Source organism: Heterocephalus glaber, unplaced genomic scaffold (assembly GCF_053883595.1).
Source record: "Heterocephalus glaber isolate CG9 unplaced genomic scaffold, H.glaber_assembly_v1.0 deba00001442, whole genome shotgun sequence".
Classification (NCBI taxonomy): Eukaryota; Metazoa; Chordata; class Mammalia; order Rodentia; family Bathyergidae; genus Heterocephalus; species Heterocephalus glaber.
In genome coordinates, this window is record NW_028258296.1 from 13,664,706 (window position 1) to 13,678,742 (window position 14,037).

General features: G+C 43.6%; 2 protein-coding genes across 8 annotated transcripts in view; both read left to right on the plus strand.

Annotated features, from left to right (window-relative positions):
- The window catches only part of Miga1 (mitoguardin 1), a 78,806-nt gene extending 68,105 nt beyond the window's left edge, over window positions 1-10,701 (plus strand). For 4 of the 6 annotated variants that reach the window (XM_004841411.3, XM_004841413.3, XM_087212955.1 and 1 more), the window contains exons 13-16: window positions 4,478-4,612; window positions 6,188-6,241; window positions 8,753-8,869; window positions 10,483-10,701. In XM_004841411.3, the coding sequence (XP_004841468.1) occupies window positions 4,478-4,612; window positions 6,188-6,241; window positions 8,753-8,869; window positions 10,483-10,701 (525 nt within the window). Of the gene's footprint in view, window positions 1-4,477; window positions 4,613-6,187; window positions 6,242-7,627; window positions 7,862-8,752; window positions 8,870-10,482 lie in introns of those variants that run through there. The other 2 variants (XM_004841414.3, XM_087212956.1) reach the window with 2 other exon arrangements.
- Window positions 10,702-10,862: 161 nt separating this feature from the next.
- Window positions 10,863-14,037, plus strand: part of Nexn (nexilin F-actin binding protein) — a 48,449-nt gene continuing 45,274 nt past the window's right edge. For both annotated transcript variants that reach the window (XM_021255492.2, XM_021255494.2), the window contains exon 1: window positions 10,863-11,000. The gene's annotated coding sequence lies outside the window, so the exon portion shown is untranslated. The remainder of the gene's footprint in view (window positions 11,001-14,037) is intronic.

Consider the following 14,037-nt stretch of genomic DNA (forward strand, 5'->3'; position numbering starts at 1 on the left):
GAATGTCATTATATTGTATAACTAAAATGTACCAATGATTAGAATGAATAATCGATAATGCAGAATAGGAAGAAAAGGTCCAAAGGGGTAGGGGTAGTGGGAGGGGCAGGGGAAAGGAAAGAAGGGAAGGGAAAAATGATGAGAAATGGAAAAAATGGAAATAAAGTCTTTGTAAATAGGGAAGGGTGGAGGGGTTGAAGGGAAGGCTAGGAATGGGGAAAAAATAAGAACCAAGATGCATCATGTAAAGGTACAATATGAGAAATGTAATTGTGTTGTATACCTAAAATATACCAGTAAAAGAATTTAACAAACGACAAAAAAGAAAATGGAAAGACATCCCTTGTTCCTGGGTAGGAAGAACCGATATAGTGAAAATGGCCATACTTCCAAAACTGCTATACGGATTCAATGCAATCCCGATTGAAATTGCAACAATATACTTCACGGAACTAAGGAAAACAATCCAAAAATTGTTTTGGAACCATAAGAGACCTAGAATAGCAAAAGCAATTCTAAGCAACATGGCTGGGGGTATCACAATCCCCAACATGAAGCTATACTACACGGCTACTATGATAAAATCAGCATGTTATTGGCAAAAGAACAGACCTGAGGATCAGTGGAATAGATTAGTAAATGCAGAAACAACTCCAGACATACTCAGCCACCTCATCTTTGACAAAGGAGTCAACCACCATCATTGGAGGAAAGATAGCCTATTTAATAAATGGTGTTGGAAAAACTGGATTTCAACCTGCCAAAAATTAAAACTAGACCCATATCTATCACCATGCACTAAACTAAGATCTAAGTGGATTAAAGATCTAAATATTAAAACAGAAACACTAAACTTGCTGGAATATAAGTTAGGTAGAACTGTTGAAGACATTGGCATAGGAAAAGACTTTATGAACAAAACCTCATTAGCATGGGAACTAGCAGAAAGAATCAACAACTGGGATCTCATCTTATTAAAAAGCTTCTGCACTGCAAGAGCAACCACCAACAGAGCTAAGAGACATCCTACAATCTGGGAAAAAAATTTTAGCAGCTGTACCTCAGACAAAAGTCTACTATCTAGAATATACAAAGAATTGAAAAAAGTCAGACCCCCCGCAAATTTAAAGACCCAATTCAAAAATGGGCATCTGAAATAAACAGACATTTCTTAGACAAAGGAGTAAAAGCAGCAAATAAATATATGAAAAAATGTTCAACATCACTGGTCATTCGAGAGATGCAGATGAAAACAACACTTGAGGGCCGGGGATTTAGCTCAGTGGTTTCACCACCTGCTGTGTAAGCGCAAGGACCTGAGTTCGATCCCTGGTACCAAAAAAAAAGAAAACAACACTTGAGATTCCACCTCACCCCAGAAAGAATGGCTGCTATCAAGAAATTAACCGATAACAAATGCTGGTGGGGCTGTGGGGAGAAAGGAACCCTTCTCCGTTGTTGGTGGGAGTGTAGACTGGTGCAACCACTATGGAAATCAGTGTGGAGATACCTCAAAAAACTCAGGCTAGAGGTCCCATTTGATCCAGCTATTCATTCCCCTGCTGGGTGTTTTCCCAAAAGAGTTAAAAGAATCATACCACAGAGATATATGTCTACCCATATTTATAGCGGCACAGTTCGTAATAATTTAAGCTTGAAAACAGCCCAAGTGGGGCCGTGGATTTAGCTCAGTGGTTTTGCCGCCTGCTGCGCAAGCGCAAGGACCCAAGTTCGATCCCCGGTACCAAAAAAAAAAACAGCCCAAGTGCCCATCAACTGGAAACTAGATAAAGAAGATGTGGTTTTTGTAATAAAATGAAGTACTACTCAGCCGTAAAGAATGAGAAACTAGAGACATTTATAGCTAAATGGATGCACATTGAGGCAGTACTCTTAAGTGAAATAAACAGGACACACGTGTAAATCCGAATAGTTTCTCTAATGTGAGAAACTGAAAGTGTAAAAAAGGATTAAAATGAGTAATAGATAATTTGAAATAGGAAGAAAAGTTTCAAAGGGGTAGAAGTGGGAGGGGAAGGAGAAAGGAAAAATTAGGAGAAAAGAAAAAAATGGAAACAAGGTCTATTTAAATAGGGAAGAGGGGAAGGGCACACAGGGAATGGGGAAAAAATAAGAACCAAGATCCATGATGTACAGGTACAGGCATCCAATGATAAATGTAAATGTATTATATACCTAAAATGTACCAATAAAAGAACTTAAGCAAAAAAAAAAGTGGAAGAGGCAAGATTACACAAAAGGAAGATGAGAAAAGAGAAAAAATCCAATTAAAGAATAAAAAAGTAAATACAAGTAGAGAAAAGTAAGAGGAAAAGTAGAAAAAGAAAAAAGAAAAGAATAAGAAATGAGCCAGCTATCATAACTTTCTATGAGAGCCCACGCTGTGTTTCCCACAGCAAGTTTATCTTTGCTCTCTCCCTCTTTTTCTATTTACTCGGTCCAAACTCACTCTGCAGAGCCAGTTTGTCTCTCTCTCTCTCTTCATTTTTGCTTTCTTTAATAAATTTTGCCGCTGTTTTTTGCTCCAAAAAAAAAAAAGAGCCTGGAAAGTCCCTGCACACGAGGCGATTGGTGCAGTTTCCATGCAGCACTGGCATCCTGGAGCCAGGTGTGCTGGGCCCCGTGTGAGCTGAGCTCTGCCTGTCTTGTGGGCAGGTGACACTGTGACCACCTTGGGGCTGTGCTCCTCCAGAGGCGGATTAAGGTTGGTTCCCTTCTGTGCGGGAGCTGCTGCTGTCCCCAGCTGGCCCCAGCCGTGCCCCTCTCCGTGCAGAAGCCCTGTCCACGCTCCTGGGGGTCCCAAGCAGGACGCAGATTGGGGAACCCTGTGCTGGGTTCTGAGCTGGACAGGGCAGCGATGGGAACCAGGAAAGCTCCAGGGCCTGACTCCATCATCCCCCAGCCACCCCAGAAAACCCACGCAGCAGACCTGGCTTCTCACTGAGCCCCACAGCCAGGTGCCCCCCTGCGTGAACTTGCTGGTTTTGACTGATCTTCCCCGGTCCGAAGCAGCCTCTCTGTCCAGTCATGTGGCAGTGTCACCAGGGACCCTGAGGTGCAGTGATTCTGCAACTTCTAATCACCATGTACAGTAGCTCAGCCTCAAATGGTAAACTCCTCTCGGGACAGCTTCTGTCACACTGCTCGAAGGCATGGTGAGGGCATTTCCTCTCCAAAGCCCGCCCTGGAGCAGTCACTTCCAGAGCCAGTCCCCATGCTGGACTCCTGGCTTGCAGGAGCCCCAGCTTTCTCCTGCAGTGCAACGCAGCTGCAGCTGCTGTTCCTCATTCAGTGCCAGCTCTCAGGCTCAGCCAGTGCTTGGGGATCAGCTGGGAGGCAGACTGCTCCCTGCTTGTCTCTGCATTGCCTTTCTGTCTCTGTACTTTTTAGCTTTTTCTCACCTCTTGATTCCCTGAGCTCTTTCTCTCTTCTCAGAATGTAGTTGCTCCTTTCCTATTTTTAGCTTTTCACTTGCAGAGGATTCTTTTTTTGTTGTTGTTTTGTTTTTGTTTTTGGTACTGGGGATCAAACTCGGGTCCTTGCACTTGCACAGCAGGCGGTGAAACCACTGAGCTAAATCCCCGGCCCTGCAGAGGATTCTTCTGTTCCACCATCTTACCTGAAACTCCCGGGTCTTCCCACTGAGTTACAGCCCCTACCATCTTTTCTTTTTCTTTATTATTTTGAATCAGAGTATTGCTAGATTTCCCAGGCTGGGCTTGAACTTGCACTCATCTTGCTTGCCTGAGGATGGGTGGATTATAGGTGCGTGCCACCACACTTGACTCAACATCTCCCATCCATCACAGCCCCGTCCCCACACCACAGGTGGAGTTGACGTAGAGCCCTGGACCCTGGCCATCCATCCCTGAAGGAGCTGGCCCTCTCTCCTCGTCTCTGACCACTCTTCTGTGCCTTCTGGTAGCGGAGGCTACAGCTCACTTTCAGTTTACCACCTTGCGTCCTCCTTACCTGAAGCTCGTGACCGCCATTTCCTCACTGGGCACCTCAGTCCCTAACGAAAGTCCCTCTGACTACCACTTCCTGTCCCTGGCTTGCGTTAATCCGAGTTTGTAATTGGGTACTTGTGGGATTGGTTTGTGTTGTGTGGAAGCCTGAGGACCTGCTTCAGCTTGGCAGGCACAGCATGTGGGAGAGGGGTTAGGGCGGGGCGGATGGACAGTAACCAGTACTGTAATGGAGCGGAGGGCCAAATGGAGAGTGAGGAGAGAGAATTCACTGTGTTGGGATCTGGGACAGAGCCCCTATCGTGTGAACTGAACTGCCTAGTAGTGAGTTTTCAGATTTATCTCCTGTTCCTCTTGTTCTATCAGAAATATAATCTGATTTAACTGAAAAAAAAAACACCTTACTGTTATAAAATATGAAGCCTTGGTCAGATTTTATTTCAGCTCTCTATAATAATAATTTGTTTTTAATTCACAATTTAATGCAGGTGAAAAATCTAAATTTTTATGATGTTGTTCTGGATTTTATATTAATGGATTCCTTTGAAGATTTAGAAAATCCGCCCACGTCCATACAGAATGTAGTAAATAATCGCTGGCTAAACTCTTCCTTCAAAGAAACTGTAAGTGGTGATTTACCTTTCTTAGCCATTTAAATTTGATGAAAAGTGGTCAGAACTGGGCTGATTAATGAGATTTACACATTCTGTATTCTCCCTGTGGAATGACTGGTGTGGGAACCAGACTCATTCTCTGGCATTGGGGTCAGATATGTACAATTTCTGACACTTTTTTTTTGGTACCAGGGATCGAACTCAGGACCTTTTGCTTGCAAGGCAGGTGCTGTGCCTCCGAGCTAAATCCCCAACCCAGCTTCTGACACTTTGGTGTGAATTCTCCTTTTGGCCAACCAACCCTTGTCCTGTAGAACTGTTTCCTCAGATCTCTACAGAAATTTAGATTCAGATTAATTCAGGCCTAACAAAAAACCAACTACAACAGAACTGGCTGAAATATAGCAGTTACGGTTTTGTAAAAATGGCAATCTGTATTCTTAAGAAGAAAGTACAGAAATTCATGTTTCTAAATACTGTCAAAAATTAGGAGAGAAAAGATAGGTGCAAAAATACGACTGGTGTAAACTGTACTTTATACTTGTAATGTTTTCAGTTTTTCAGTTTCTATTTCTTTTGGTACTGGGGGTCGAACTCAGGACCTTGCATTTTCGAGGCAGGCGCCAGAACCACTGAGCTAAATCCCCAGCCCAGTTTCTATTTCTTTTTATGTTGAAATCTGTTTGACACTGGTTTTTGTTGCACCTTACAAGTGTGCACCTAGAAATAGTGAGGTGTAGGTATCATGTTTAAATGAAATTTGAATGCCTTTTAAAAAAGCTCTATCTGGGCGAGGTGGCACATACCTGAAATCCCAGCACCCAGGAGGCTGAGACAGGAGAATTGCCGTGAATTTGAGGCCAGCCTGGGCTACATAGTGAGTTTAAGGCCAGCTTGAATTACAGAGTCAAAAAAGTGCTTGTTCCTCATGTCTGTAACTGATCAGAGTTGAGTCATATGAGAATAGGGTTATGTCTCTTCAGGATCTTCTGAAGAAATTTTGCTTTTTTGTCCTGTCATGCTTGTAATTTCTTAGATCTTGAATAAAAGTCTTCACTCAATCCACAGATATTTCAGCGATACTATTCTTGAAGGAAAAATACTACTTTATCTTTATTATTATGCAGAGCACATATATTTGTGTATTCTACATGGGTATATTTTCACTTTTTCCCCATAATAATAGAGCTTAAGAACTCTTGAGAATTGCATAGCAACTGACAAGATCCTTGGTACTAAAATTCAGCCTTTTTCCCTTAATGGCTTTGTATTTAATTTTAAAATGTATATAACTGAAGCATCTTTTCATTACAAACAATGTAAGGAGCCAGGGCCAGGGATTTAGCTCAGTGACACCGTGCCTGTCTCTAAAGTGCAAGGTCCTGAGTTTGATTTCCGGTACCCACCCCCCAAAATAGTTGAACAAACAATATAAGGAGCTGGGACTAGTTTTTATTGGTAGTTAATAGCTTGAACTTTTTAGAACCATAATCTGAATTAGAGTAAAAAACACTTTTTTTTTCTAAGTGCAGCATTTCTGTAGCTGTGAAGTTAATGGTGCTTTTCTCCTCTGCATGTGCTTAGGCTGTGGCTTCCAGTTGTTGGTCCGTGCTGAAACAAAAAAGGCAGCAGATGCAGGTAAGGGACTGTCTATGTCTGCTTTTCACTGTGCACTGTGTTGCTGTAACACAACACCGGAGTCTAGGTAATTTGGCAGGAAAGAAGTTTACTAAAGGCTGGGAAGTCCAGGATCTGCCCGCTGCCTCAGGAAGGAAAGGAGGGCAGGACACTGGGACACCCTTGCTTCTGGTCTGGCTGGTGCAGAGCAGAGCGCCTTTGCTGGGGAAAAGCTCTAGGAGTTCCCAGTTCCGGGGTTCCTCATGAGCCAGGCATCCCCCCAGGTGCCGCCTCTGGCCCTGCTGCCTCAGAGACCTGGTGGGGCCTATGGAAGTGTGCCTTTCAGCTTGCCCTCTCTGAACTCCCAGCACAGAGGAGTATTTAGAACTTTAACGACTGCTGAGCATCTTAGACTAGAATAACTTGGGTGCATTCCTGATGAGTTCAGCCTTCACTAACCAGCTACGTGTAATTTGGGGCAGGTTGTTTAACCTCTCGCTTGTCACATACTTAAAGTGATGTTAATGTGACCTACTTTTGCAGGAATGTGTTAGCAAATTAAACCGGACCTGTGTATTGTCTGGAATGTAATGAGTCCCCATGAAATGGTAACTGCATCTGTTTTTTGCTGCTGCTGTTGTTGAGACTGGGTCTTACTGTGTATCCCAGGCTGGCCTTGAACTCCTGCCTCAGCTTCTGCAGTTCTGAGGTTACAGATATGCTGTCACCATGCCCAGCCATTTATCTTTTTTTTTTTGTACCAGGGATCAAACTCAGGACCTTGCGCTTATGAGGCAGGTGGCAGAACCACTGAGCTAAAACCGGGGCCCATTTATTTTTTTTAAGTGAGGTTTAAAAGATTGCCCTGGAGACTATAAAATAGAAACTAATCCCCCCAAAGACAGAACTCTAAGGCATGGAGGTCCACAGTAAGTGCTTTTTGACAGAACCTGAAAGTCAGAAAGTTACTGATAAACTTAGTTTCCTAAGACACAAATATATGTACTAGGAGTTCATAGGAGGAGGTAATTATACAACTAAATGTTTAAATAATACTAGATTTCTTTCTTTCTTTCTTTCTTTTTGGTACCAGGGATCAAACTCGGGACCTTGCGCTTGCTCGGCAGGCACCGGAACCGCTGGGCTAAAGCCCGGCCCTAGATTTCTTTCTTAAATGCTAGGTTTCTAAGCATAATTTAGTGCTTAAACTTGTTTTAGTATTTTTCAATTAATACACTTAAGTGATTGAGTCAAACTTTTAAATAGTTGGAACCATGAGAGCTGTAAGACTCCTGAAAATGATGTGGCTCGGGGACACTAATGCTGTCATTGCTGGGTTCCAAGACTACGATTGTTGAAGTAGATCCTGAGTATCCCTGATTTGTTTTTTTTTTTTTTTGGTACCAGGGATTGAACTCGGGACCTTGCGCTTGCGAGGCAGGCACCGGAACCACTGAGCTAAATCCCCGGCCTGAGTATCCCTAATTTGAAAATAAAAAATCTGAGATGCTCTAAAACCCAAAAGGTTTTGAGAGTCAGTCTGACGAGTGGAGAATTTCACACTGAACTTCATAGGCTGCTGCTCAGTCAGAACGATGGTGCACCAGAAGTAGTGCAGTGTCCTCAGGCTGTGTGTGTAAGGTGTGCATGAAATATGACTGAGTCTCGGGTTGTAGACTGGGACCTCATCCCCAAGATGTGTCATTGTGTATATGCAAATATTTCAACATTAGAAAACAGATCTGAAATACTTTGGGCCCTGAGCATTTTGGATAAGGTGTATTTCTTTTTTTTTTTTTTTGGTATCAGGGATCGAACTCAGGTCCTTGCGCTTGCGCAGCAGGCAGCGAAACCACTGAGCTAAATCCCCAGCCCAAGGTGTATTTCTATGCAGTGAAAAATGCCCTTAAAGAAATAATGTTTCAGGTAGGCGTGGTTGCCTATAATCTCAGCACTCGGGGAGGCTGAGGCAAGAGAAGCACAAGCGCAGCTTCATAAGTCCAGCTCGGGCAGCTTAGTGAATTTGGAAGACCATGTCTCAAAATAAAAAATTAAAAAGGGTTGGGGATTTAACTTAATGTAAAGGCCCTGGGTTCAATCCAGTACTGGCCAAAATATCAGCACACCTGAAACTGTTGGCTGGGATATGAAATCTACATAAAAACAGTCTTTGACTCTTAAAAGTTACTTGTGCATTTATTAAATTTTTGAATAGGCTGGCTCATGAGTGACCCTTGGTCTGGCCTCAGAAAAAGTTGGTCATAGCCAGGCATGGTAGTGCATGTCTATAATTCTAGCACTCTGGGAGGCTGAGGCAGGAGGATCAAAAGTTCAAGGGGCAACTTGGCAGTTTAGCAATATCCTGTCTCAAACAATTTTAAAAGGTTGGCGATATAGCTTAGGGTCAGGATCCTGGGTTCAATCTCCAGTACTGAGGGAGGGGTCATATCATGGGCAACAATCTCAATTTCTCTCCTAGAGAAAGAAGTATAAGAAGATAGAAATAACCAGATTCTCTTTACTTCCTAACAGATCCCAGATGGGTTCTTTGCCCATTTTTATGCCATTTGTGAGCACATAAGCCCTGTCCTGGCCTGGGGCTTTTTGGGACCTAGAAATTCTCTCTATGACTTATGTTGTTTCTTTAAGGTATGTTCATCATTGAATCATTGCTTTTTTTTTTCTAAATCAAAAAGTGGACAAGGGTTTATCCTGTTTTATTTTTGATTCTGTAGAAGAAAGAATGTTATTTTAAAATGTTATTTAGCCAGGTGTGGTGCATGCCTGTAATCCTACCACTCAGGAGGCTGAGGCAGGCGGATTGCCATGGATTGCCATGAGTTTGAGGCCAAGATGGGCTACATAGTAAGTTTGGGGCCAGCCTGAACTACATAGCGAGACCCTGTCTCAAAAAAAAAAAAAAATTTATAAAAGTCACCTAAGTCCATTGTTTAAATGCCGGTATTAAATTAGTGGCATTTCATAACACCTCTGCCACTGTACCTGACCGGTGCTCTGGGTTGATTTTGTGCCTTGTTCTAGAGTATTTAGTGTAGGTGCCTACCGGGCAAGCACCTCCACCCTGTCAGCTCTGTGCTGGTCTTCATGGTCTTGCTATGCACAGTTGTTCTTTAAGCCTGGACACTCGCACGCATGGCACTACAGAAACAAGCCCCGGCTCAGTGAGACGCAGACGGGAGCCTAGAGCGGTGTCCAAATGTCAGGAGTTGGTTTTCCAAACCCAAGTTACAGCTCACTGCAAAACTGGTGAGTGACGTGCCAGGCAGACTTAAGGTAATAGTGTAGCTTTGAGCTGAGGTCAAGGAGCAAGTAGGAGTAAATGTGACTGGGCCCGGGATTTAGCTCCGCGGTGCTGCCACCTGCCTCACAAGCAAAGGTCCCGAGTTCGATCCCTGGTACCAAAAAAAAGAGTAAACATGACTGAGTCTGAGTCTGAAAGTTCCATGACTCACTGTGCAATGTACTTTTGAAAATCACAAATGGCTGAGTGTGCCGTTGAGGGATTGTTGCCTTTTCTGTGGCCCAGAAGTGACTGAGCACATGCTGGGGCCAAGGCTCCGACGACTCCTGGTTCCGTCTGGAGGGTCTGCGGAGGATGCGGAGTGCAGCCTTCTGCTCGTCGACACTGTTTGTAGCAGACGGGATGAAGAGCTCCTGCGTCTGCTGTTCAGAAGGCCCCTTCCATGCCACCGTATTGCAGGGCTTTGGTGCTGAAGACTTGCCGCTCGCTCAAAATGAGTTTCAGCATAAGACCGACTTACTGATACAAACACTACGATCTTCGCTGCTTTGAGAGTGGGGATTATTTGTATTTTTCCTGTTTTCGCCCAGAGCATGCGCCTTTCAGAGGTTTCTGTGCTGAGGAAAGGACCTGCTGCTCGGGTGCGGGAGCGGGGCTGGAGTGGGGCTGGAGTGGGGCTGGAGTGGGGCTGGCACGGTGCTGCAGTGCGCTCGGTTACAGGTGCACCTCGGTCACAGAGGTGGTGATTATTATTACTAATTATTATTACTATTTTAGCATCAGGTCAGCCCTGAGTGGTAAAGAGGGCGGGTGGGATTGTCCCTCTCTTTACAGAAAGAAAATTTTAAAGATGAGTCCCGAAAAGGTGTAAAAAATCTTGCTCAAGATGGTTTTCTGCCCGCCGAGAGGCCCACGTTGGCCGACCGTGCAGTTGGTCAGAGATCGGTCCTGGGGCACCTCGCTCGGGCTAACAAACGCTGTCTGCTGTGCTCCTTTCCAGAGCCAAGTCCTCTTCTTCCTGAAGGACATCTTTGACTTCGAGAAGGTGCGCTACTCCAGCGCAGAGATGCTGGCCGAGGACCTGCTGCAGCTGCTCCTGCGCCGCACCGAGCTGCTGCTCGCTTGCCTGGGCGCCGACGGCCTGCGCCTCCCCAGCGGCTGCGCGGGCGGCCGCGGCCACCTGGTGTCCCCGGGGCTGCTGCAGGCCAAGGTGCAGTGAGGGCCCCGGCGCGGCTGAGGCGAGGAAGCCTGTGGAGAAACGCGCGGTTTGGGCAACGGCATCGCCTCGGGCTCGGGAGGCGGACAGCCAGCCGGGAGTGACCTCTGCGGGGCAGCAGAACTTGGTGGACGAGCCGTGTCCCGGTCCTCTCTCATCGCGGAGTGTCTGACGCGGGCATGCGGCTGTTTCCTCGGATGGACGCGGCCCCCGGACTGACTCCCGGGCCGGGCCACGGTGCTGCCTGAGCTGCTTTCCACCCACCCGAGCGAGCGAGCGAGCGAGCGAGCTTCACTTGCGGTGTAAGTAGATTTAGGCAGTCGTGGTGTCGCTGTGTACTGCTTAGCTATTGTTTGTGCACTTATTTATGTATTTGCATCAAAGTAATCGGAAAACAGTACTGTTGTGAATCATTTAAATGGACAGACACTGAGAAGTTCACAGTTTACAACTTTAGTTTTCAAAATCTGTTAACTCTTGGTCCTGTAAGTCACACTAAAGAGACCCGAGTACTTTATCTTTTTATATAATCTTGTCTCTTGAATGAATATTGACCTAAAATATAACATTTGTTTACCAAGAAAGGCAGTTAAAGTTTTACCCTTTTTGAGTGAAGTTTGAGACCGGCTCCCAGCATCTGAAGATAGTAAATGTAAAGACACCAAAATCCTTTCTCCTTTGTCCCCCCCCAGAATGGTCCCTTAGCTGTCCCCACGGGGGTCAGCGCCCTGGGAGTTTGGCACATTATGCCCGCGTTTTAGGGAAGGCTTTTGTTTTCGCCTCTGATAGAGAACAAAATATTTTTAATGATAAAGTATATTTTGTGTCCTTACAATGAGTGTATGAACGAATGGGTTTTCTCATGAGAGTCCTCACGAGTTAGATACTTCGAGCTGCGTGAATTCTGCTTCTAAATCAGATCCTACTTGTGTAAAGTGACGGACTCAGTGTGATGATGGGTTAGATTTGTCCATTTTGCTCCTTATGTCGGCTTTATTCATTTTAGAAGTGAGTGACACAGAAGGATCTAAAAAGCATTTTTTAAAATGCATTTTTAGGCCGGGGATTTAGCTCAGTGGTGCCGCTGCCTGCCTTGGAAGCGCAAGGACCCAAGTTCGATCCCTGTACCCTAAAAAATACATTTTTAGATTGAAGTGCCTAGTTTCAGATTAATGAACAGAATAGGAAAAGTGAAAAAAGGCGTCCTTTTTAAGATTCTAAGTTTTATGTATGTGCCACAATTACATGAAGTGACTACAAGGTATAACTTTGAGAATCATTGTAGAGTTTTGAATGTACTGTGTAGATTAGAATATTACAAATATGAAGCATTACTCTTAATTATTTTAGAATATAAAGCTCTGTGACGTTTTCTTATTATTTGTTCTGCTTTGTTTCGTTGGTTTGTTGTTTTGGTTTTTTTTTTGAGACAGGGTCTCACTAAGTAGTTCAGGCTGGTCTCAAACTCTTGGTGATCCTCCTGCCTCAGCCTCCCTAGTGCTGGGATTACAGGAATGCACTACCACACCGGGCCCTGACTTTCCTTATACAGTGTAGTTAACAATTGCCTGTTCAGTTCTCACTGATGGAGGAGTGTGATTAGAAGAACCAAAATGAAACATCCCATTATGTAATGTTTTGGTTTTTGTTAGCTGTTTTGACCTTGTTGAAATGTCACTGGCCTAGACTGAAACACACACACACACACACACACACACACACACTCCCACCACCATGTAGGCAGGACACTCACTGCTAATATTAGTTTACTCACTTTAGGGCTAAATGTTTTATGCTGTGGTTTTATAAACAAAGGTATGAGTAAACTTCATTTTTTTATTTGAGAAAGATACTGTTTGAAGTCACTTGAAGAATTGCACTATTTAATAATGCTGCTACTACTACTTAAGATAACTCTGGGGAATTTGTTTCATCAGATAAATGACTTTCTAGAAGGTGGATTTTTATTTTGTATTTCTTTTTTCTTTTCTCTTAATTTCTAGGGTTTTTTTGTTTTTTGTGGGTTTTTTTCGAGACAAGGCCTCACTATATAGTCCATGCTAGGCTGGCCTTGAACTCACTCTGTAGCCCAACTGGCCTTGAACTCAGAGTGATCCTCCTGCCTCAGCCTCCCGAGTGCTGGGATCACGGGTGTGTACCACCATGCCCAGTTTATGGTGATTTTTTTTTTTAAGGAAACATCTTCCTGAAAAGAACATCTCTGACTGCAGAAGGGTACTTGAAACATACCAGTTTTCATTTGGCTTAAAAAGTTGGATTAAACAACAAACGCAGTGCTTTACAAAGTACAAATGATTAAACTCAACCAGAGCTTTAGGCCATCGGGCCCTCGCCAACCTGGGGAAGGCAGTGCCTCATCTCGGGAGGAAAAAGCGAAGGCTCAGGTGATTCATGGCCGGCATTTCCTTTTCCTGTTTTCGTTCTCTGCCCTTTTGTGTACTCACAAAGTAGGTCTCCTTCCCAATGGTTAACAGTATGTTTATCAACTGTCAAAATGGAACTGACTTCATAAAAAGAAACTAAGCCTTCCGTATTGTTGGAGTCAGCTCCAAAGAATGATATTCTCCAAGAATAGTATTCTACATTTGCATTCACTTACTGTGAGCCTATTTGTGGAATTATCTGACTGTCAAAAGTATTTACAAATGTTTTCTTGCCTTACGATGTAACCTTTTCTACATAATTTCCAAATGAATGTGAGTGTGTCATTTCTTGAGGCCTAGGAAATAGAAATGCCAAAGTAATAGTTAATATCCTTCCCGGGACCTTTCACAACCAGAAATCTAAGTTACGTTTGTCGTTCACTTTTATTTTGATGTGAACAGGTGTTCAGAAATCAGTTGGGATGGAAATTTCAGAGTATTGTAAGAATTAGGCTGAATTCAGATCTTTTGTTTTTTATTTGGATTAATCAGATTAAGAAATACGTATGTGAGATGTAAAACTTTATATAGAGTATGTCATAAACGGAAATAAGGACACCCCCCTTACCTTGTTCCTAATGACTAGTATATTGTGTTATTGTTTTGTTTAATTTTAGAACAACCATGTTTTAGCTGCACTTGGCTGTGTCAGTAAATACAGTATCTTTTTCTTAAAATGTAAGGACTGAACTCATTAATTTATGTAAAAGTAAAACACTACAGTAGCAGAAAATATAGCACTGGTTCCATAGCCAAAATAAGCACTATAACTTGGATGTATTTCTATTATTGCCAAATAAAAAAGCAATGGTACATCTATATTGGTGATCTATGGCTTTGTTTATTTTATTTTATTTTCTTGAGACAGAGACTCACTGTGTAGTTAAGGCTGGCT